The sequence below is a fragment of the Selaginella moellendorffii genome, unplaced genomic scaffold (genome assembly GCF_000143415.4).
Source record: "Selaginella moellendorffii unplaced genomic scaffold, v1.0 SELMOscaffold_0, whole genome shotgun sequence".
Classification (NCBI taxonomy): Eukaryota; Viridiplantae; Streptophyta; class Lycopodiopsida; order Selaginellales; family Selaginellaceae; genus Selaginella; species Selaginella moellendorffii.
In genome coordinates this window covers 3,683,050-3,704,656 of record NW_003314261.1, presented here as the reverse complement: position 1 = coordinate 3,704,656, position 21,607 = coordinate 3,683,050, and the positions used below count along the sequence as shown (strand labels likewise).

The following is a 21,607-nucleotide window of genomic DNA, read 5'->3' as shown; positions in this document are numbered from 1 at the left end:
GAGGTACTCATTGGCCTTTCCAGGCTGCCACCGGCAAGCGAATCCCAAACGCAGGAGGAATGAATCTCAACAAGCTCGCGTCAAAGGCTAGCAACGCGGAGGTAAGGCTATACATATAGTTAGTGATGACTTACTGAACTTTTGTGGTGATTTTAGCTCTTTACTGGAGCACTAAACGAGGTAAGTGCTTGCTTTTTTATCTCCTTTTACATTGATTGAGGTGGCTGCTCTACTTTTTCAGGTTTCTACTACCAAGGACGTTGTTTAGAGTCCCGGCAGTGCGGTGGTTGCATTGGTACGTACGTTTTTTTATTTTTCTATAGCGCGTCTCCTCCTAGATCTGATTGTCTTAGCTATTAGCTAATTCTTGGCATGTTTATCTACTCAGAGCAAACGTGGAGAAAACAAAAGGCGTACGGCATGCCCGTTCTGCCAGCCACTCGTACGCGTGCAAGCCACGAGATCTGATTGCTATTACCAGCCAGCCAAGAAAAAAAAAATGAAGAAAATGGGGTACACACGAGGTTTCTTTCTTGCAATTGCTTCCCCAACGTTCTACTTACACAGGCGGTCTTTATTTTATAGAGCGGGCTCACATGGTTTGCGCCTAGGAAACCTCAAACGTTGTTTTCGGGGGTCCGGAGCCCAGCAGCAACAACCAAAGGCTAATACTTTAGCCTCCTTGCCTTGTGTCTTCAGCTCACTGAGGACGATTCCACAAATCAAGCTGCCGCCTCAAGCAGGGACCACTTTGTCGATCGTATAATTCTAAGCGGAGAACCACCCGGTAAGCAAAGGCTTTTGGAGAAAGCTTTGTGTCTTATCTTACATTTTTTCTTGTGCTTTCGGACACTTGCTTTTTGTGCTTCGTCCCAGCAGCGGCAGCCAGCGGTGGGACACAGCATTCCTGGGAATTAAAGCTCAAAGCTTTAAAAAAAAGGAAGGAAAGAGAAAGACACTCTGCGTACCTCCGGAGTGGCAGAGGTGGCCTAGAAAACCTTTAAGCGGCGGAGGTGGACACGAACGACGCCGACCCGAGCCGAGAGTAAAGTATCTGGGGCTGCTTCTCTCTCGGCTTTGATGTTCTTGTTGACTAAGTGAACACTTCGAAAAACTCTACGCAGCTTTTGTCGCATTCACTGTTGTGTGTGGGATCATGGGAGCCTCGCAGCGCAAACTGGTCCCGGACAGAACTTTGGAAGCTGAGTGCCGGGTAAGCTTGGCTTTGTGCTTGTTGGCTTTGTTTCCAGCCGCTAAAGACACATACTCGTCTTCTTCTCCGATGGTTCTTGCAGCAGCGCTATTTGCCGGCCAAATACGTCGCCATCGATTGTTACGCTTGGAGGGGTGCGCTGTGCTGGGAGGAGAAAGAATCCAGCGGCTATGATTTTTATTCCCGACGCGAGACGTCCACCACTGCGGGTACACAATGTCCTCTTACGCAAGCAACACCAAGAAAAAGGTTCGCTTTCTGGCGTAGAAAAAGAAGGATGAAATCTCTTCTAGCAGGATTTTTGCAGAGAGTTGGCCGAGGCTAGCTCCAGATTACTAGGATATGGACCCCGGAACAATCATCAGAGACAAGGCGAAATCGAAAATATCCATGCTTTTATCCGAGACTTGTATCAAAGTTACGTTCCATTACATCAATCACTGTGTTTGCTACCTGGTTCGTTCTGGATGGACAGACTTTGGATATTTTTTTTGGTTTGGCTCGATCGAGTCAGCTTACTCGCAGGTTCTCAAATCTCTCCTGTAAAGTTTTGTCTCCTCCACTGGAAAACAAGCTGCCCAGCGCTTGAGCTGCTTGGAGAGCCTGCGTTTGCTTCGTACTCACTCTTTCGAGTCCTTCTAAGTTTGGTGCCGGCGATCTCAGTAAGGAATGTAGCCAGCCGTGTAGAAACGCCGCACGCTAGTCACAAACAGAAGCACTAAGTTTGCGAGATGTAAGTTCTGGAAAAAGCTCACCTTGTGTAAGAAGTCCTTGAGCGAGCAGTAGTCCTCAGGGCTTGCATATGAAAGGATTTGGAGGAGTGTTGTGTCTAGCTGTAAAATCGGCAATCAAAAGTTGATGGGAAAGAAAGAGAGGTTAAAAAGGAGAAAGAAAGACCTGCTCTGATAGTGTTGACATGTATTTAAAACTCGATGGCGCAGTTTTGCCAGAGTCTAGTGACTCGAGCGCATGGACTAGCCCGTGAAGGACATCACCAAAGGATTCGCCAAAGTCTACATCCATCAACCAAAGTCTTAGCAATTGATAAAACACTTGGAGATTTCACATTACCATCCCGACAGCTGGGAACAGCCAATGCAGATGCCGCGTGTATACGGATTTTGAAGTTTCCAGAATCGCGTAAAAGCAGCAGCAAGATGCTAAACACCGAAGAAGACCTGTTGAGGAAGACAACACTGGTTATGGTACTGTAGTGAAAACGAAACCAACAAACTCACCATGGCATCTCTGGTAGAGAAATGGTTCTGTTGAGAAATAAATTACCGAGTGCGTGGCACACATTCCATTGAACCTGAAAAAAGCACGTGACTGGCACAATTGAGGCAATAAACGCTGGTCAAAATACCTTCACGTTGCCTGTTGTGATGCACGACACCAGCGTCTGGACCATGCGCCCCAGCCATAAAAGTGGTGGACTCCGGTTTTCATCGGTCGCAACGCCGTCAGAGAAGTCTGCAAACTTCGCAAGGTTGCCCAATGCTCTGACGGCATTTGCGCGGACCTGGAAAGACTTCAGAGTTTGTCTGCATACACAAACCACCTACCTTATCTCCATCTTTAGCTGCCTTCAGTGCAACCTCTGCCAAAGTAGTCAATAATTTCGAGTCACGGGCAATAGCTGTTATAAAAGCAGCATAAGAAGCATCAATACATTAACATGGACATACGTACATGGGAATCCATTTTCAAAGCTTTTGCAGAAGGCGTCACAGATATTTGCTAAAGCCCAGCAAGACGTGATTCGTACCTGCATCATTTTCAGCTAGTTACAGCTGTGGAGTTAATCACGGGCAAAAAGAAACTAACCGATAAGGCAGCATCTGAGATAGCAGCCTGGATAGTGGCAACGACGGAGTTTAATCTTTGATTCCTGGAGGGAACTTGTTAGCAGAATAACTAAGCAAGCAGCTAGACCACCTTTCAACGATCTCACTACAGCCCACTAAAACTCCAATTGCTCTGGAAGCTGCCGAGCGTACAGATGCTGTATCATCTCTAATAGCCGCATTTATCTGAAAAGAACAAGAATCAGACAAAGACGCGCGGAATTTTCAGAGTTTGCTTACGACAGTGGACAATATGTACTCCTGGTGTTTCTCTGATAAGTTAGAGTAGACGCCTGGTGTTAGACCGGCAAAACAGGTTAATGCAGCTGCTCGGACCTGTAAGCCGTGGTGAGCACGAGGACAAAAAACACGGCAACAACTAACCATAGGGGTACCGTGGTACAGTACTAGTGGAAGAAACTTATTCATGACTTCAAGCCACTGAGATGCTGCAGGATCGAGCTTATCGGGGACATTCTGAACAGTTCTTCCAGTAGCAGTTAGCAGCTTTATTGGTTGAGGCACCAAAGACGGACTCGGCGATGTTGTTGGAAAGTCGAACATATCGTCTGCACCGTTGAAACCAGATAACACTCGCAGCAACTCGTCTAAAAGCTGCCATTTTGCAATGATCACAAACCCGAAAACCAAATGCTTCCCGTGTACCTTTAGCGAATGATATACAGTTTTTTCATCCACGGCCCGAAAATTCCCGACTGGACATGGAACCTCAGTAATATGTGTAGCGCTTTCATGCTCTATGACTTCGTGAACCACCTCCGCTAGTTCATTCCAGTAAAGAGAAGCCAAAGTAGAGTGACTGTGGACAGCAGCCTTCAATGCCTACACAATTTTAGACGTGAGGCAACATGCATGAGCACAGAAAACCTTTTACCTGGAGAGCTTCGATACGAACACCTGAAAATGGTGACGCTCTTGCAAGATAGATTAAATTTGCTAGTACTGACTTTTTAGAAACTGCAAGTACTAGTATTAGCAAATGGCTAACTACAAATAATCAAGCCTCACCTTGATTCTGCTCGAGTATAGAGCTCAAGACTTGTGACGATCCTGAAGAAGCCGCCAAAGCTACAGACAAACAGCTAAGTCCTGGAACCTGCTCATTGAAAAAGAATCAGTCATGTTGACAACTGCAGACTTCCTCACCAAAAGTGTCTGATCGGAAGAGGGTGTAAGCTCAAATATTCTTTTGTGTACAGTGTTGATAACGTCATTCAGTACTCCTATTGGAAGACGATCGAATCTGTCAAATTTTGTAGCAAAAGAAAAACAATATTTTGAGAAGATAACTATGAAACAAAGAAAGCTTACGGGCTAGAAGATACGAGTAGTGACAAGGCTTTTAATATCGCAACAAGAACGCCAGATTGAGACTCATTTGAAACCGAATGAAGCAGTCCTAAGAAATGACGATCCAGTAAGCCCCATTTTAAAGTCAAATCCTGAGCATGTACCTGTATAAAGTTGGACAATGATCTGCCCAAGGGATGTGGACAATGTTGTAAACGAGCCGGCTTTTCCCGAGTCCTTGTACTCTGCTACTTGGAGAAAAGCTTTGGCTGGACCTTCCAATAAAGCAGAAATCGTAGACGCTGCAGCAAGACGGGTCTACACTACGCGCTAGTTCAATTTCAAACGTAAGAAAAACCAATATGTACCTTTGAAACTGGATCAAAAATTAGTGTTGTTACCAATGTTGGTTGATACAGACTGCATTATCCACGATGAAACTGAGTTACAAACCTGTTTATTAATCAAAAATAAGATTTTAAGTCGATTAACTTACCGTGGATGTAAAACGTTATGAGTTGGTAGCAGTAACGTCCAATGTGCATGCAGAGATTTCGGGTCAGCTCGAGCTATGGCCTGCATAAGCAAAAAAAAATAAAAAATAAAAATAAAACAAGAAATCAAAACAACCTAAAAGAATAGCTGCGTACTTGGATACAAAGAATTGCGTTTGTCCGAGCCTTCGAGCTTCTGAATTGGTCAGTCTCTTGCGAATTATCGTTATCACTTTGTTCCGAATCTGAAAATAGCGTTCGTTTGTCTGAGTCCAAGCTTGGACTGCTAGACTCTCCACCATCTTGCATCCGAGAACGCAAATGTGGAGGCCTGTACAAACTGCTGCCTTTGCCTTTCAAAACTTCTTGAGGTGCTGCCTGTGAACTTCGAGGTGATGGGACTGTTGCATCGGGGAAAGCTCGAGTGCGATTTCCGGGAAGACCGTATGACACAAACATGCGCAGCACGGCCACAAAACCACCGATCTGCTAAAAAATCAGTACGAAAACCAAAACCTGGCTTTGAATACTCACGTTGTCATCAAGGGGAGCTTTAGCATCAGAGAAAACAATATGCAGGGCACGTAAGATTGCGGCGTAATACCTGCACATAATTGTGAATCAGGTTAGAAAGACACCGTACTTAGTTCACAAACCTGGAAGCCGCGGTCTCTTCTAAAAGTTCAACTCCAACCTGGTCCAGCACTTTGCGAAAAGCCTGGCGACGACACGAGTGGTTACCTACAAATTTTCTACTGATCAAGGCTAACCTGCACGACTTTTTGCCAGGTATCTTTGGTAACAAGAGATCCAGCCCGAGTAAAGACATTCGCAATAGCAGTGTAAACGCTGGAATCAAATCGCCCTCCTTTACGTGCTCTGACTGAGTTGCGCGTGGACGCCACCAACGGCACAAGTCCGAGCACAAGAGCGTTTGCTTCGTCGGATGATAGATGCTGTCCATGACCGTGAACGAAGAACCTGAAACAAAAAAGCTTTAAAACGGAAAAACGAAATGCGAAAGAACCTACGCAAGAGCGTTGACAGTCTCAAAGACGTGATCGCAAGGATGGTTCTCGAGGCCAGCCTTCTGGATGCTCGACACTCCCTGCTCAATCGCTCCGCGAAGAAAACTAAAAACCTGAGCAGCCGACTCCTTTCGAAATTCGAGCTGGGCGGAGGATATCAAATCCACCACCTGGAAGAAAGGGAAACATCGCACCAAAGGAAACAACAACACAAAGAAACTAGATTACCAGAATGGAAGCTTTGCTGAGGGCCACATTGTCACTCACGAACTTGGACGCCGCGTCTAACAGCGCCAAGATGTCTCCCAGCGCCTGAGAAAGATCGAACAGGGGACAATGTAGACGATCTATAATCCAATACACACACCTCTTGCGATGGAATCTCGAGAGACGAGCGCGCTAGCGCCGGCGCCTGGCCCAGAATCTCCTGCACAGCAGCGGCCTCGTCGAATCCGCGACGTAGGCCTCCAAATGCGCTCCGCCAAGCCCTAATCCTCGCGCTGGGGAAGGCCATTGCCACCGTCGCAGCGCCTCAGCCATGCTCCATAATATAAACCCTAATTCCATGGCATCGCGAGCACATATGGAGATGGAGGAAAGCGAGCTATCGAGGAGAAGGACATGATCAAGGTGCTCTCTTCCATCTTTCCAGCGATCATCAAACACTACTCTTCTAGTGATCGTACTCTCCCAGAACCAATGGCTAGGATTGGCCCCATACAAGCGAGCGGTCCGGATTGCCCTATTTTGTTTGAGCGCAAGGAAAGATTTGAACTAAGGCTATGGCGGACGACACCACCGTCGCGGCTGTGGCGAGTCGCGCAGATCGATTCAGCCGGATTGCCGAGGTTGTAAGGAGGAATTTGGACTGCTACGCTGAGGCTGATGGATTATCGGCGCTGGTGGTGAGGGGAGGTACTTGTGCTTCTTCGTCTTCCTCCCTCCAGGCGCTGGAGCCGCCATGGATCGCGCGGCGGCGGCGGAGGGAGATGGCGGCTCTGGATCAGGAGAGGAGGGAGAGCGAGCATCAGGCGAGCGTGAGGCAAGTGGTGGAAATGGCGGTGGGGATGGGAGAACAGGTTGATGCCATGAGGAGGCAATTGGAGGAGCAAAATCGGCAGCTCAAGGCGCTCACAGTGGGTCACTGTGCTCAGGTAAATCTTCGTTTCTTCCCGATAGCAAAGCAGTCGATTTTTTTTCTTGCTTGATTGAATGGTTTTCTTCTTCTACCTTGTCTTGGAAGTTTTCTTTTTACGCGTGAAAATGCTGTGCTTGGCGATTTGTCGCTCTTTTTCTTGATGATCATCACGTATGCAGTATCCAATGCTTTCGATTTTTTCTTGAGCGTATGGTTTCTTCTTCTACCTTGTCTGGGAGTACTAGTCTGTGTTGTTCGTGAAAGCTTACGCGTGAAATGCTGTACTATGTTGCTCTTTTTCTTGATGATCATCAGGTATCTCAATACTTACAACATTTTTGCTTCGATTCATTAAAACCTTTGGAGCTGATTGTGGTGTTTCTTCTCTTTTTTTGATCTTCCAGACAAGCATCCAGCAGCAGCTACTAGACATGCTCGCCACGGTGCAAGCAAAACAGCAGCGTTCCAAGTCTCCCCGCAGGCCTGCTTATATTCACACAACACACGGGCAAACACCGCAAGAGTATCACACGCTTACATGGCTTCACAACAATCACAGACAAGCTGGTAAGCATTATAGGCATCCGGCTCACGGTTTTCGTCCGTTAAGGAGATCATCTATCCACAGTGACCTGCACAAGTATGACTCGGGAAGTGACAGGACCAGGACAACTTTTGGAGGAACGCGTAGGCGTGGCCACAGAAGAAGTCCGCCAGTGTCCGTTCCAACCGAGCCTGCCCCAGAGTCTGCTAGAAGTGTAGAGAAAGCAAGAAAACCTTCTCCCAAAAAGACCAAGAAGGTGCCTCTCGTTGCGCTCCTCTATGCAAAATGTAAGCGAAGGTCGCAAAAGCAATCCGCACGAAAACGGGAGAAGACTGCTCGTCAAGGTCTGTTTTCTTTGGTTTTCTATCTTCGTTAATTTTTTTTTTTTACTTTCTTCGCAGCTGCAACCACATCTTCAGCCGCAACTCAGCCGAAACATAACAATGCTAAGTGTCATCGTCATCGCAGCCGCACCGAGCATCATCGGTAAGTAATCTCTTTCAGAGTCTTTCAGACATTTTCGTTCTAACGCCTTTCTTAGACCGATAATCGAAGAGAGGCATGAAGTACTGGATCTTAGAAATGACAACGCGAAGCAGCTTGAGGATAAAATTTTAGACTCGATGCTAGCAGTGCTAAAACATGTAAGTGAAGTTTGCCGAGTTTTAAACTCAGTTTTCCTTTCTTCCTCTCCCAGGAAGACGAGTTGAAGCAACGGTGGCTTGTATCCGACCAAGACGAAGGGAAGGACATTGGAAAATTTATACTCGATGAATTGATGAATGAAATGGCTCCAAGGTTGGACGAGCTTTTACTCTTTCTTTAAAAGGTTCTAAGACTTTATATACAGAAATCCTGAGAAGACCATGGAAACCATCTCGTAAGTTTTTAACCATCCCTTGCACAGTTCCCGCTCAAAGTGAAATTGGCTGCAGTCAAACGAAAGAGTTTCCAGCAAGGCATCACAGTACACCGGCGTAAGTTTTGAGTTTTCACGATCTCTGCTCACAGAAAAACTCGTAGGCAAACAAAAGAGGATCTAACAATGCACCGAGGCATTGATCATTTAGTGGTGACCGAGTTGTAAGTTTGAATTTTTCACCATTCGCGATCTCAGCTCACATAAATCTCGCAGGCAAACAAAGGAGGAACCAACAAAGATTGACAGTATAATGACCGAGATGTAAGTTTGAGTTTTTCACTATTCGCGATCTCAGCTCACAGAAATCTCGCAGAGAGGAACCGACAAGGCATCGAAGCACTGGCAGCACAGTGGGGAACGACTTGTAAGTTTTGAGTTTTCCTATTTGACACTCATAGAAAATATCGCAGGCAAACAAGGGAGAAGCCAAGGAATGAAAAGCACGAAAAACTACTTGCCATGATCATGGACGAACAAGTGGAAGAAATCTCTGCCGAGCTCTTGCTCTTCTGCGACGACTTTGTAGAGGATATATACTCGTCGGAGTTTGCATACGCGGATGATAAGTAACCAGCAAGCTCGTCTTTTATTACCAAGAACACACCTCCACAACCAGCACACTGCGGGTAGTATCACTACTGCAACAAAGTCTTGATAATCGACTTGACATTGAGCCTCCTCAAGTCATGGTAACTCTGACCGCATCCAAGAAACATGATCGGTGCGCCAGAAACATAGACCATGGACAACGCTGCTCCCACCTGCGACACACAAACACACGTTGATAAGAGAAGCTCGCAAGCAAGCATGAAAGATAGAACTGAGACCTTGTCATCGATGGTATCGAACTTGGTGAGAAGTATCCCGTCAATCGGCTTTCGCTTCGCCGTTGCCGAGAGATCAGCCAAAGTCTGCAAGGGGAAACTCTCATCAGAGGAAGAAACCAGAAAAAAGAAAAAGCCACCGACTTGATTGAATTTGGAGAGCTGGTCCACAGCCTCGTTGCCCACAAGCGCTTCTCCGACAAAGAGCACCAGATCTGGCTTGTTTACGTTGATCAGATTCGCAAGGGCCCTCATAAGAGGCTCGTTATCCTGGAAGAAAAAAACATATGTATTGTAAGAACGCAAAGAAAACAACGAGAAGCAAAGCTTTGAAAAACTTGCCTGCATTCGACCTGCAGTATCAACCAGCACAACGTCGTGCTTAGTTTTAGCAGCTGTGGCGATTGCCTCCCGGGCCACATTTGCTGGATCTTTTTCGTATCCTTTCTCGTACAGCGTAGTTTGGAGCCTTTTGGCGTGAGTACGGAGCTGCTCCACAGCTCCCGAACGAAATGTGTCGCATGCGGCTATCAAGACACTCAGTTCGTGGCTTTTAAGCCAATAAGCCACCTGGTAACGAGCAAGCATTAGTCAAGTAGCAAATACAACAATGGCAGAACCTTGGCAAGACTTGTAGATTTCCCCACTCCATTAACTCCCACAAATACGATCACATAGGGGCGACCTTCGTCCTTTGCCGACTTTACATCTCTCAGGATGTCAATGGAACGCTTTGGAGTTAGTATTCGCAGTAAAGCGTCTCCCATCGCCTCCTGAGTAAACAAACAAAGTTAAAGCGCTCGATGGAGCCAAGACTTTCAACGCAAACGCACCTTTACAGCGGATGATACTCGAGTAAACGTTCCAAGCTTCTTGCCGAGAAGACTTGCAGCAACAGACTCGCATATCTTTTCAGCAATCTCTTCAGCCTGCCAAAGCAAAGTTGCCGAGTATACAACCCAAGAACGTAAAACATACGTACCACATTCTTGGTCATTAGACGATCTTTCAGCGCCTTCATCGCGGGCACCAAATCCGCCTTCTCAAGAGCCGCCTTCCCAGTGACGCTGCGCAAGAAAAACAAAAATCGAGAAACATAAAGTCTCTAGCAGTGTCGGCAAACTAAAGAAAAGTACCTCTGGAAAACGCTCGAAAACCATCCTTTCTTGGCAGGAGCCTTCTCGTCCTTCGCCTCCTCGTCATCGGACTCCTCGTCCTCCTCGTAGTCCACCAAACTTTTCCCGTGAACCTCCACAACCTCCTCGTCGTTGGTGTCACGAACAGGCTCGGAGTAGTCCAGCTTCCCAGTCGCTGGAGCGTCCCACGGCTTTCTATCCTGCTTCACTTTCTTCTTGGGATCCTCCTTCTCCTTCTTCGCAGCGTTGGTCTTCTTTCCCCCCTTCGCTTTCAGCTTCTGGAGCTTGCTCCGATCGAAGGCCACCTCCACCGGCTTGGACTCCTCATCGCTGCTGCTCAATTTCCCATTTGTCACTCCATTCTCGTGGCCAGCCTTCTCCACAACAGCGGCAGGCTTGTGATCAGCAGCACTGTCATCCTCTTTCCCATCCTTTTGCCCCTTTGTCCCTGCCGATCCCTTGACCGACCCGCGAAGCACAGTTCCCCCTCGCAGATCGGTGTTCTTGCTGCTTCCATCCTCGATCTTCCTGTTTGCCTTGTTAAGTCCCTTGTTGGCCTCGCCGCGAGCCAGCGCCTCCTTCTCGAGCTGCCGATACACCTCATCGAAGTCCCGATACGAGGCCTTCCGGGGAGAATACACCGCCGAGAATTCGCGCTTCACCATGGCCAGCAGCTCGTCAACATAGAGGAGCTGCAAGAATTGCTGGTAGACGGCCACGAACACGAGCCCCAGCTCGTTCTGGAACGTCCACTTGAGCGTGTAGGACGCACCTGGGGCATCGTAGCGGAAGGATCGATCGCCGCTGCGCTCCTCGAGCAGGCACGACCGGATCAGCGTGTCGATCGGCGATCCCTTGAGCGCGTTGCCGATCTCCTTGCAGCTCCACAGGATGAGGCCGCCGCGCGTGAAGATCAAGAGCTGTTCCAACATCCTGTCCTTGCCCAAGAACCCTAGAAATATTCCACGCAAGAAAATGGGACCCTTTTATTATCGACCCAAGAACCCTAGAGAATATACCATTACACACGGGAAGAATCTTTCTTTTCTTTCACACACATTTATTTGTAACACACAGGCAAACTTTCACGCGGCGATTTGGACGATCCAGTTGGAGAAGCTTGACACGGCTCCTTGGAGGCGGCAAAGCTGGACGTCTTCGGGACTTCCAGCCTCCATCGCGACGCTCTGGATTTCCATCTCCAGTGACGCATCCACGCGCTTAACTTTGCTCTCGCTCACCAGGAGCGCCGCCACTTCATCGGCCATCCTCGTCAACGCAAGCCTGCTAACAAGATCGATTAGTCTCACTCGAAGAGAAGAAAAACAAAATCTACACGAACTATACCTCAGTAGCTTCGAAGCTTTAGCTTCCCACAATCGTTGCGACTCCTTGAGCCTCTCGAAGAAGTCCTTGCACGCACACATCTTGGCTTCCACAGGAGATTCCTACAAAACGAAGGAAATACCAGCCTTTAGAATGTGGAACCGAGATTGGTTTTAGAAAGAACGTACCAGCTCTGTATCATAAGCCTCGCTGTTCTCGAAGGACCCCAGGAGAGTAAAGAAGTCTATGTACAAGCCGGAGCCAATGTCCCAGTTCTCGATCTCCATTTTATGCGCATCCATCTGGCTCGCGTAGCTCCAAATCTCTTCCTTTTTCCCTGCGTTCAAGTGGTGATGACCATAGCCTACCAAAAACCAATTGCTTACCATTTAGCAGCAAAGATGCGGACACCTTGGTCATAAACACGACGTGAGCCTCTTGCCACATAAAGCTTTTGAGGTAATGCACAAGGCTCTTCTCAAAGTCTCCCCGGTACAGCCAGTAGATAGCCTGAAAAAACATCCTAAGAGTCAGAAGAACACGCACTGAGCCCACATAGCTTACCAAAGTCTCGTGCAGCCACTCCGGTGGAATACCGAGTTCGTCCTCTATAAACTTCTGCTGAACCTCCGAGTTGCTCCAAACTTCAGAGTACTGGCTCAGTATATCCTTGACCACCTTCTCGTGCAAACCTGTAGTTTCCGGGCACACTGGCATATGGAGTACCACGTAAATTGCCCAATGTATCAAGTTGGCGGCAAGAAGCTGTGAGACAAAACTCATGTCCAGCGCGTAGGAATCCGACTGATTCAAAACGCCGATTGCCTGGAGAACTTCCTTCTGATGCCAAGCGGCCCGGTGATCCAGACGATCAAATGTAGATGCCGAGGAGGAAAACATCTTGTTCACATCTGATTCGTCAAGGCTCCCTCTCGCATGCAAAAGCATGAGATAGTAAGCGCTGTCATAGGCCGGCGGTGGTGCTGGAGCTTCCTTGACCTCCACTGGTGCTTCTTCAATGTACATGGGAACCGGCTTAAACGCGTCTCCCTCCTCAACAAGACGTTGAAACTCGAGGATGATGTCCGGAAGCCCAGCCTCAGGAGGCAGCGTGTACCACATCAACATCCCCATGAAGCGCTTCCAGTCAATCTCTTGATCGCCGAGAGAACCGTGGATATCTCCTCCAAGCAGCCTGAACAGCGATATCCTGTCATTTTCGATGAGACCGTCGCAAAGTCCCTCCGACTCCCAGACCTCCAACTGCGACAAGATGTCCTCCCTGTTTGCCACCAGTCCACCGCCCTGGCTCAGCAGGCACGCCAAACGAACGTCCCCTGCAAGGATGGCCTTTCTCACACCCAGCTCCACCTGTTTGCCAGTTAATAAGACCATTATATCCCTGATATGGCTCGCGTCCTTCCCGGTTGAGTCTAAGTCGGCCTGGACCAGATGAAAGACGCTGTCCTGTAGCCAGCCACTAAATGCAGCCTTGCGCACTAGAGTTTCAGTTCCCGGATCGATGTTCGCTATACGGGCTTTCATCTCAGCCATGCTTTCTGAAGCCTCTTCCGTTTCGGTGACCAGAGCATCCTTCTCCGAGAAGAGAACACAGATGAGCTGCCATGCCAGCACCTGATGCTTTAAAACCAGCTGATCAGCTGCGGATACACCTGGAGTACCATGCTGCTTTTCGATCAGGTCCTCGTAGTCGTTGGTGAGCCTTTCCAGCTGATCCTTGCTACAAACCAAGCTCCGCATCTTCAAGCCGTTACTTTCGCTCACAACCTTGCTCAGGGACATGTGCAGCGCGAGAGGAGCATTAAACTGAAAATCAAGAAGGATATCCTTGACTTTACCTCGATCGTCTCTTGCAGTTCTGTCGAGAGAAACCGTCTCAAGTTTTATGGAGGACGAAACCACCGTAGTCGCTTTGGACTGGCCCACAGAGGAACCAGAATGTACCAACACTCCGTTTGGACCCCAACCGGCACGGAAAGAGGTCCCCATGAAAAGTGCAGCATCGACAACACCACCACCCGAATTGCTCGTGGACAAAAGTTTTTCGCTGTCAGATTCCTGAAGCCGGAAACCAGACGTTAGCTTTCTCGAAGTCTTCACCAGTGATGGCGTTGGAGCAGTAAGAGCCTGGAAGGACGATTGCTGCGGCAGAAGCATTGGTGACCGTTGCCATAGTGAATGAGGACTCAGCTTTATCTGCTTCGATGGACGTTTTAACTCGCCTTCTTCCAAACTGGACTTGTACTGCTTGATAACCGACGGCGGAGTTGATTTCTTGTAGGTACCAACGTCAGTCATTTCTGCCGACTCGTTTTCATCCAGAGGAAAGAACGATGCTTTGAGCTGGTGCAACTTCAATGGATCCAGTTTAAGCTGCGCGGGCAATGAATGAGGCAGAGCTGTCCTATGGTTCCTTGATCTCACATCCTCCATGAGCTCTTCTTCTCCTTCGTCCACAGAAGACGGACCTCGCGATTCCAGAAATACCTCTGCGCCATTTTCCCTGTAAGCAGCCTCATCCTCGACCCCTTCCATCATATCCATAACAGCGGGAACCAGTTTTCCAGATTCCAAAGCATCGTCCTCCGAGTCCTCCGACTCATCAAAAGCATAACGGCTGAAGTGCTTCACTCGAAATGTCCATTCACCTTTCAAGACATCAAAAGAAACGAACTCTGCACCCTGCGCTTGAGTTTTCTTCTTCAACTTCTTTTCAAACCGTTCCGCTTGTGCCCCATCTGTGACGCTGCGTCCAGTAGATTTGTCAATGCACATGACATTTAAAAGAGTGACCTCCGCAGGCTTGTTCAATCCCTGTCCGAGAGGAGGCTTCTTACTCTCATCCATATAGACCAGCACTTCACACTTGTTGAACTGGATGATCCCTTCGATATCAAGACGTCTGACATCTGTCTCTCCAAGAAATTTGATGTGACCATATCCTTTTCGGCCAACTATAAAATCAGACACTCGCCGGCAGTATCCTGGTTCTGCACGCTCTTTAGCTGCCAGCTCTTGCACCCTCGGTTCCGTATAATAATCAGAGTGTTTGAGTTTCGGCATCAAAGCTTCGATATCAGCCCCATGTTCATAAGCTATAGCTGCTTCTCCAGCCCTGTGACCCGTCAGGGATATGTATCCATTACCCCTGTGGTTGAGTTCTTCTCGAACACCATTCTGCTTTGATGGAGACTTAGACGAAACCTTTTTAGGAGGGGCGGCTTGCAGACCATCTGTAGTACTTGGAATAGACCAATCAAGTCCTGTAGAGAAAAACAATCAGCTCCATGTTACATACGACGGAAGAAAGCTTCGAACCTGACATATCCGGTGGCAATGAATCGTCGCCAACAACAGGAAAAGATTTCGGTTCGTTATATAAATCTGTCAATCAAGCAAACATGTTAGGAAAAAGATACTGACGAGTAAAAGCTACCTTCACTGTGCTCCAAATTCACGATATCAGGTGCTCGCTTAGCAGCCACTGCAGTCACAGGGGCCTGGTTCACTTGATGTATAAACAACGCACGTGGATTCTCTCGTGGAATAATAGATACATCTGCCTTCGGAGTCACTGGTGCTTCTTCACCTTCACTGAAAAAGGATACCTTCGGAGAGTCCTTCTTTGCATTGGATTTTCTCGCATGCATCCTGATTTTTGATCTGGGCGTGATGTGTCTTGGGATGAGTAGGGAATTAGAATGTATTTGCGCCGGCCTGTCTGACACCTGCAAATCATAGTTCATCTTCGTCAGCGTTCTTCCAAGAGAAGTTCAAGAAACTTACAGGTATACTCGATATTCCATATTGAACAGTTGGATTTGATCCTGCCGCTCGCCCGATAGACATCTGCGGCATAGCCGGCAATGTTCCAAATGGCGCACTTACAGGAGCAGGCATGGGAGCCATTGTAGTTGAAATGGTCCTGAAATTAAACATGTAAGAGAAGAAAGAGAAGAAAATTTTATTTCTTTCAAAGCTACTTACGGAGGTGCAAAGGGTGTCAAACTGGGCGTGCTTTGGAATAATCCTGAAAATAAAAGTGTCAGTTGTTTGTAACAGTAAATATCAAGAATCATACCTTGCGGTTGGGTCTGGGATGGAAAAGAGAATGACGTCGTGTTGGGTTGAGATGAAGGAAAGAACTGAAGACAAATCTATCATCAATAAGGAAAACAAAGCACACAAAGATATTAGACTTACACTTGGGGCGCCAGCAGGTTTGGGTTGGCTCATGTTGTTGAAAAGGCTACTAGAGTTTGAACTTCCAAAGATGGGGGCAGAAGACTGCCCGAAAACTGGTTGCGTTGTTTGTGGCGATGGAAATATAGGAGCTTGTTGGACACCAAACGAACTATTTCCAAATGCTGGTGTACTCGAGGGAGTACTGAACGCCGACTGGGTATTAAACAAGGAGGGGGAGCTGTTGAAAGTTCCAAAACTGGGAGCGCTGCTAATGGCCGGAGCGCTCACAGAATTGAAAATAGAAGGTGACGAACCGAATGTAGGAGTGGAAGTAGTCGAAAAAGACGGAAAACTAGTTTGAGGCTTTTGTTGCTGGGAAAAAGAGCTTGAAGCACCAAATGGATTTACGCTTGGAGTAAGAGATGATGACCCGAATGGGCTGCTGCTTGAAGGCTGACCAAAAACCCCAGTATTATTCGGTGCCGGGCCACCTAAACCGCAAAAGAATTAGTGAGCAATCAAGAATGAAAACCAGAAACCCACCCTTGTCTCCAGCCTGATAATCCTCCCATCGCAGTTCCTCGTGACTTTTGTTGTGGTATCCCTCTATAGCAGAGATCGAATACAGTTTCAAAGTCGCGGATCCATCAATTTCGGTCTTTGGAACGTAGGGGATTGCCCGGCTTCCAGGCCGAGCACCAAATGAAATTGTGGACCCTGCGAGGACCTCATGTTAGAGCAACCAAAAACACTCTGGAAAACTTACCAAAAGCAGAAGTAGGCTGAGAATTGAAACCACCGGTGCCAAAACCTGCAGGAGTCGAGCCAAAAGCGGGAGACGAAGCTGTCCCAAAGGCAGGAGCCGACTGGCCAAACACTGGAGTGCTGCTTCCAAAGGCCGAGCTCGTGGCTCCAAATGGATTTCCAAAGCTTGCAGCCGGCTGGCTACTGAACGCAGACGTCGATCCAAAGGCCGGTGTCGAGCTCGCTCCGAAAGCTGGTTGACTAGCACCAAAAGTAGGCAGCTGTTGTGTCCCAAAAGATGCTTGTGTTTGCCCAAACGCGGGAGCTGCAAATGGATTCGAGGGAGACGAGGTATTCCCAAACGATCCAAAAGGCGAAGCTGGCTTCTGTCCAATTTGTCCGAACACAGGGCTTCCTAAAACACAGTGAAAACCAAAGTAGAGATGTTAGCAAAGCACGAGAAAACATAGACCGATCACATACCACTGGCTCCAAACGCTGATTGTGTGTTGCCAAAGGGAGACGCAGTAGCCGAGCCAAATGCAGGGGAGCTCGAGCCAAATGGCGCTGCCTGGGAAGCACCAAACACACCGGTAGCAGTCCCACTTCCAAACAGTCCGCCAGTCTGCTGCCCAAAGGTAGGACTCCCAAATGGCTTGGCAGCAAATGGATTCGTCGCCGCGGAGTTCATCCCAAACGGAGATGTGGATGTTGTGGAGCCAAACGGACTGGACGAAGCCGACGCTCCGCCAAAGAGGCTGGGACTAGAAGCCCCAAAGGCTGAGAAATGGAGAGAGTGAGCGAATTTCCAGAGACACTAGCGACTGGAATGTAGAAACTTACGGCTGCTCGATCCGAATATCATGCGAGGATTGCTGCTGCTGGCGCCACAGCCCTGAGAGATCAAACGGCGCGGAGCGCAAGGCTGGAAAGAGCAGCCTTATCCCGATCGAATCGAGCGCTCTTACGCATCAAAACCCTAGAAAAACAATGCCACTCGCCCTAAACCTAATTCCTGTATAATATATAGATAGGCACGTGGCGGTTGGCAATTGGACGCGGTTTTGCTGACGCGGCATCCACTTAGCTCGAGCTAGATAGAACACACCAAAATGCTCGTCCTACAGAGCTTCGTTGCGCGCCAATGGACGCCATTGCGGTATGGGAATGGGCTGCGCGTCGGCGCTCACGAATTCCAGGCGAGGAGAGGTCGAAATTCTAGAATTGGGTCGACTGCGCGAGTGGTTTGGGTATGTTTTTGATGGAGAATGAGGTGAAATCTCATCGATCAAACCCTAGGATCCCGAGAACCTGTTTGGAGCGCCGCAGACTGGCCACATTACGCGGCGGATGATCCAAAAGAAGCTCAGCAGCGATGCCGAGCAGGATGAGATTGCGAGGCAAGAGACACAGCGCCAATTGGATCGACAAAGAGCTGCTCGAGAGGTAATTAAGAAAACTTTGCTAGTCCGGGTTTAAGTAATCTCTATCTAGGCTCGAGTTGTTCCAGAGAGTGATGCTGGGCTGATCGAATTTTTCCTTGAGACTCAAGCGCAAGAGATCGAGTTTGAGATTGCTCGATGTAGACTCAGGTGCAAAGCGTTTCAAGCGTGATTCTTTGTTCTAACTTTTTCTTTTCTCTTCCACAGATTAACGGATTCGTTCCTTTCCTTTTTAAACACGGAGATAGCTTCCTTGAAGTTTAAAATCAATAGAACTCAGGTACCTGGCTAAGCACAAATCATTGTATCATTGTATCATTGTATCGTTATCAGGACATTGAGGATAGGCTCGTGGAGCTAGAGGCACTCCAAAAAGTTTTAACGGAAGGCATTGGTAAAGAAAGAACTGTTTTTTCTCTCCTCTATTTCCGTGATCTAAATCGCGTGCTCAATGCAGAAGCATATGATAGGCTTGCTACGGATCTAGTCCAAGCCAAGGAAAGAGTCGCAAGGATATTTGCCTCGAAAGACAAGAAAGCCACAGTAACCTGTTAGCATTCATCGCCATCGCCAATCTAACTCTCAGAATTTCAGCTGCTGGAGATGGTTGCATCCAACGAGCTAGACCGATCTCTCCTAGTTCTCCTGGATCAAAACATTGTCACTGCAAGATCTGCTGGACAGGCAAGCCTTTCCAAAACTCGATTTTTCCACTGATCGTGCGCGTTTTTCCAGAAAGAAGCGGCAGACTTCATGACAAAGATCCGCGGTGCTGTGCTCAAGTACATCACTCTCTAAGCATAAGATAACCAACTTAGCTATTGAAAGTCGTCGATACAAGAGGTACGTTTCTCTGGCCTACAAAAATATAAAAGAGAAGCTTTTCTTCCTTGTTGACGAGGCAAAGAATGGTAGAACTCTTGCTCCCGTCTTGGTTTTGGTGGCTGATCCTTGGGTCCACTTCAAGCTTGGCGTATCGTGACGATCCCGATGGCTGGTTTGCGGTCTAAGCTGCTACTAAGCTATGAATTAAGAGGGATCCAAGTGCTGCGTTTGGAGGCGGCGAGCTGAAAATCCTCAATCTCAGCTCCAGATATCTTTTTCCTTTTTCCCTGGGTTCAAGCGGTGATGGCTAGCTCTCGGAGATGGTTGCTTCCAACGAGCTAGACCGATCCCTGCTGGTTACTCTTTAAGCATATGAATACCAACTTAGCTATTGAAAGTCGTCGATACAAGCGGTACGTTTCTCTCCAGTCTGGCCTACAAAAATATAAAGAGCTTATTCTTCCTTGTTCCGACAAGGCAAAGAATGGTAGGACTCTGGTGTTAAAAACACAACCAAAGAATCATCCTCGAAACCAAGCTTACTTCTTGGACCGGAAGTTCTCGCGTAGCGCAGCAAACTTCTTGAAGCACTGCGCTTTGCTCTTCCCAGGGACAGCCGCGGCGATCCTCTCCCACCTCTGCGCAGTCTCCTTTGGGAACGTCTTGAGAGCCTTGACGAGCGCTAGCTCTTGCGTCTCACTCCAGGCGTCCTGCTCGCCACCACCACCATCCTCTGCTACGCTCGTCTTCCCGTTCGCCAAGCTCGGCTCTTTATCCTTCTCCTTCTCGCCACTTTCAGGGACGCGGGCGGCGCTTGCTCCATTCTCCTGGCCCGGCAGCTCTGTCCCCTCCTCCGCCCTGGTGGACAGCGGCGAAGCTATGGAGCTCGGCGCCTTCCTCTTTTGCAAGAACGTATCAAACGCCTTGGAGGAGTCGGGCTTTTGCAGGAGCACCGTCTTGATCGCCTTGAGTATCTCCTCCACCGATCTGCCGGTGCCGATGTAGTTACTGACGACTTCCCAGCGCTGTGACGTTCCTTTCGGATACTTGGCCATCGCCTTGCGGAGCAAATCGACTTCTTCCCTCGTCCACGGCCGCTCCTTCTCCTTCTTCTCTTCCATCAACACGGGAGCTTGCGCATTTTTATCTTCGTCCGCGGGATCATTACTCTCGCCCTCGGCCCCGTCCAGTGCCGCCGAGAGAGCCGAGCCAACGTCGGTCATGGATCCACCGCAGCCTTCCAGCTTCTCGCACAAAGCTTTCAGCTGCGCCAAGTCGAGCTTCGAGCACAACGCCTCGACGTCCTCCTCCTTCGTTGCAAACGCCTTGCTGGACACCACCCCGGCCGCAAGACTCCGCAGCCTCGACCTCTCCTTTCGGACCAGCTTCTTCTCCTTCTCCTTGAGCTTTTTCTGCGCCGCCGCTTCCTCCGCTAGACGCTTCTCCTCCTCCTCCTTCCGCAACCTCTCCTCCTCCAGAGCCTTGGCCGCCTGGTCCTCCTTCTCCTTCTTGGCCAGAAGCTTTGCTTGCTTCTTCATCAACTTCGCGGCCTTCTCGTCCTCCCGTCTACGTATGATCCTGGGGTCCCGTTTGTACGCATTCTCCACCAAGGTCCTCACTCTCGCGGACTCCTCCTTCTTTGCCTTCTCGCGAAGCTTGAGGTTCTGCCTCTCCATCCACCTCCTGTGCTCCCGCCCCTCGGCTTGCTCCACCTCAAACTCGTCCGCGTGTGGGAACTCCCTCCAGCTCTTAAACGAAAACCAGAAATCGTAGAACTTGTCCACCTCCGCCATCGAGCTGGTCATCTGCCCGAGCTCTGGCACCGGTTGGATCACCGACCACCGTCCATTCCTCAAGAACACCGGCCCATAAACCTGGAAGAAACTCTCGACCGCGCAATCCGATGGAACCTCGTCGTCAAACTCGTCCACGGAATCGTAGGCCCTCCTCTTGACAGGATCGACGAGCACCTCGTAAGCCTCCTGGATCGCCTTGAAGTGGGCATCAATCTCCTGCTTCTTGGCCTCTCTAGCGTCCTCGCCATCTTCCAGGAGAATAAGCGCAGCCTGCTTGTCCGGGTGGTGCTTGAGCGCGACCTCCCTGTACGCCTTACGAATTTGCTCCTCGCTGGCTAGAAACCGGAGATGGCTCAGCCCCAGCAGCGCGTAGTGATCCTGCTGCTCCGATCCGCCGACCTTCTTCTTCCCCTTGGCATAGTACGAATCCCCAAACTCGTTCTTGGAGCCCAATATTTCATCGTCGTCGTCGTCGTCCTCCGCGATGGCGGCCCCAAGCCCTAGCAGCTTGAGCGCCGCGGCATGGAAGGAATGCCCTGCCGGCTCAAACCTGGAACACTTCAACGGGAATCCATTGGAGCCGTAGAGCACCGGGATTCCATCGCGGAGCTCCGCCGAGTACTTGAGAAGCGCCGGCATCGTCCTCGATCACTCGCGCAGCCGCATCAACGAATTCCCGCTTACCTTGGCAGCTCCTGGAGCCGCGATGGCGGCCTCGGCCGCGATCGCTCGATAGCCCTCGCCTCGACTGGCCGGCCTTTGTGATCTCTCCTCCACCAGCGCCGCTCTAGGGCAATCCCGGCCGTCCACT

The 21,607-nt window shown here is 49.1% G+C and overlaps 6 protein-coding genes and 1 long non-coding RNA gene across 13 annotated transcripts; 3 read left to right on the top strand and 4 right to left on the bottom strand.

The window, feature by feature from the left end:
* LOC112345121 lies at nucleotides 1-1,665 on the top strand. 4 transcript variants are annotated; one of them, XR_002991955.1, is made up of 8 exons: nucleotides 1-101; nucleotides 157-180; nucleotides 242-295; nucleotides 389-787; nucleotides 877-1,045; nucleotides 1,125-1,213; nucleotides 1,296-1,462; nucleotides 1,510-1,665. It is a non-coding gene; the product is annotated as an uncharacterized LOC112345121 (long non-coding RNA). The 4 variants fall into 4 exon arrangements; XR_002991953.1 differs by having other exon boundaries at nucleotides 880-1,213; XR_002991954.1 differs by having other exon boundaries at nucleotides 877-1,213; nucleotides 1,299-1,462.
* Nucleotides 1,592-6,615, bottom strand: LOC9656195 (HEAT repeat-containing protein 6). Its single transcript, XM_024671112.1, has 27 exons — nucleotides 6,261-6,615; nucleotides 6,122-6,205; nucleotides 5,897-6,063; nucleotides 5,636-5,846; nucleotides 5,522-5,583; nucleotides 5,400-5,469; nucleotides 5,022-5,351; nucleotides 4,868-4,947; nucleotides 4,740-4,791; nucleotides 4,536-4,689; nucleotides 4,393-4,480; nucleotides 4,228-4,324; nucleotides 4,090-4,177; nucleotides 3,956-4,038; nucleotides 3,727-3,903; nucleotides 3,445-3,675; nucleotides 3,301-3,396; nucleotides 3,152-3,246; nucleotides 3,041-3,104; nucleotides 2,906-2,981; nucleotides 2,779-2,852; nucleotides 2,580-2,735; nucleotides 2,452-2,525; nucleotides 2,285-2,391; nucleotides 2,111-2,226; nucleotides 1,969-2,046; nucleotides 1,592-1,912 (listed from the first exon to the last, which is right to left on the bottom strand). The coding sequence occupies exons 1-27, from the start codon at nucleotides 6,405-6,407 to the stop codon at nucleotides 1,724-1,726; spliced, it is 3,246 nt and encodes a 1,081-aa protein (XP_024526880.1). The 5' UTR covers nucleotides 6,408-6,615; the 3' UTR covers nucleotides 1,592-1,723.
* Nucleotides 6,616-7,479: 864 nt separating this feature from the next.
* On the top strand, nucleotides 7,480-9,088 carry LOC9656194. Its single transcript, XM_024675466.1, has 11 exons — nucleotides 7,480-7,598; nucleotides 7,660-7,919; nucleotides 7,977-8,061; nucleotides 8,117-8,219; nucleotides 8,273-8,373; nucleotides 8,426-8,455; nucleotides 8,511-8,552; nucleotides 8,599-8,658; nucleotides 8,711-8,758; nucleotides 8,811-8,861; nucleotides 8,908-9,088. Exons 1-11 carry the CDS (start codon nucleotides 7,570-7,572, stop codon nucleotides 9,065-9,067), a joined length of 969 nt encoding a protein of 322 aa, XP_024531234.1. The 5' UTR covers nucleotides 7,480-7,569; the 3' UTR covers nucleotides 9,068-9,088.
* Nucleotides 9,061-11,416, bottom strand: LOC9632024 (signal recognition particle receptor subunit alpha). Of its 2 annotated transcripts, XM_024675436.1 has the most exons (8): nucleotides 10,458-11,416; nucleotides 10,304-10,388; nucleotides 10,155-10,250; nucleotides 9,942-10,094; nucleotides 9,664-9,891; nucleotides 9,466-9,591; nucleotides 9,325-9,408; nucleotides 9,061-9,258 (listed from the first exon to the last, which is right to left on the bottom strand). In XM_024675436.1, the coding sequence occupies exons 1-8, from the start codon at nucleotides 11,387-11,389 to the stop codon at nucleotides 9,133-9,135; spliced, it is 1,830 nt and encodes a 609-aa protein (XP_024531204.1). In that variant the 5' UTR covers nucleotides 11,390-11,416; the 3' UTR covers nucleotides 9,061-9,132. The 2 variants fall into 2 exon arrangements, with proteins under 2 accessions (XP_024531204.1, XP_024531199.1); XM_024675431.1 differs by having other exon boundaries at nucleotides 9,325-9,591.
* A 65-nt stretch (nucleotides 11,417-11,481) lies between these two features.
* On the bottom strand, nucleotides 11,482-17,719 carry LOC9656193 (nuclear pore complex protein NUP96). Its single transcript, XM_024675421.1, has 15 exons — nucleotides 17,577-17,719; nucleotides 17,217-17,513; nucleotides 16,756-17,148; nucleotides 16,533-16,706; nucleotides 16,008-16,480; nucleotides 15,886-15,949; nucleotides 15,792-15,834; nucleotides 15,591-15,729; nucleotides 15,241-15,532; nucleotides 15,123-15,188; nucleotides 12,348-15,067; nucleotides 12,170-12,293; nucleotides 11,972-12,120; nucleotides 11,805-11,905; nucleotides 11,482-11,741 (listed from the first exon to the last, which is right to left on the bottom strand). Exons 1-15 carry the CDS (start codon nucleotides 17,596-17,598, stop codon nucleotides 11,543-11,545), a joined length of 5,256 nt encoding a protein of 1,751 aa, XP_024531189.1. The 5' UTR covers nucleotides 17,599-17,719; the 3' UTR covers nucleotides 11,482-11,542.
* Nucleotides 17,720-17,793: 74 nt separating this feature from the next.
* LOC9632023 lies at nucleotides 17,794-19,403 on the top strand. Of its 3 annotated transcripts, none has more exons than XM_024675490.1 (9): nucleotides 17,794-17,983; nucleotides 18,033-18,179; nucleotides 18,228-18,325; nucleotides 18,383-18,455; nucleotides 18,509-18,569; nucleotides 18,633-18,718; nucleotides 18,770-18,859; nucleotides 18,911-19,018; nucleotides 19,143-19,403. In XM_024675490.1, exons 1-8 carry the CDS (start codon nucleotides 17,846-17,848, stop codon nucleotides 18,971-18,973), a joined length of 756 nt encoding a protein of 251 aa, XP_024531258.1. In that variant the 5' UTR covers nucleotides 17,794-17,845; the 3' UTR covers nucleotides 18,974-19,018; nucleotides 19,143-19,403. The 3 variants fall into 3 exon arrangements, with proteins under 3 accessions (XP_024531258.1, XP_024531252.1, XP_024531248.1); XM_024675484.1 differs by having other exon boundaries at nucleotides 19,091-19,403; XM_024675480.1 differs by lacking the exon at nucleotides 19,143-19,403 and having other exon boundaries at nucleotides 18,911-19,106.
* LOC9656192 (dnaJ homolog subfamily C member 2) lies at nucleotides 19,368-21,566 on the bottom strand. The gene has a single exon (XM_002960334.2). It carries the CDS (start codon nucleotides 21,433-21,435, stop codon nucleotides 19,540-19,542), a length of 1,896 nt encoding a protein of 631 aa, XP_002960380.1. The 5' UTR covers nucleotides 21,436-21,566; the 3' UTR covers nucleotides 19,368-19,539.
* Between the last annotated feature and the right edge of the window lie 41 nt (nucleotides 21,567-21,607).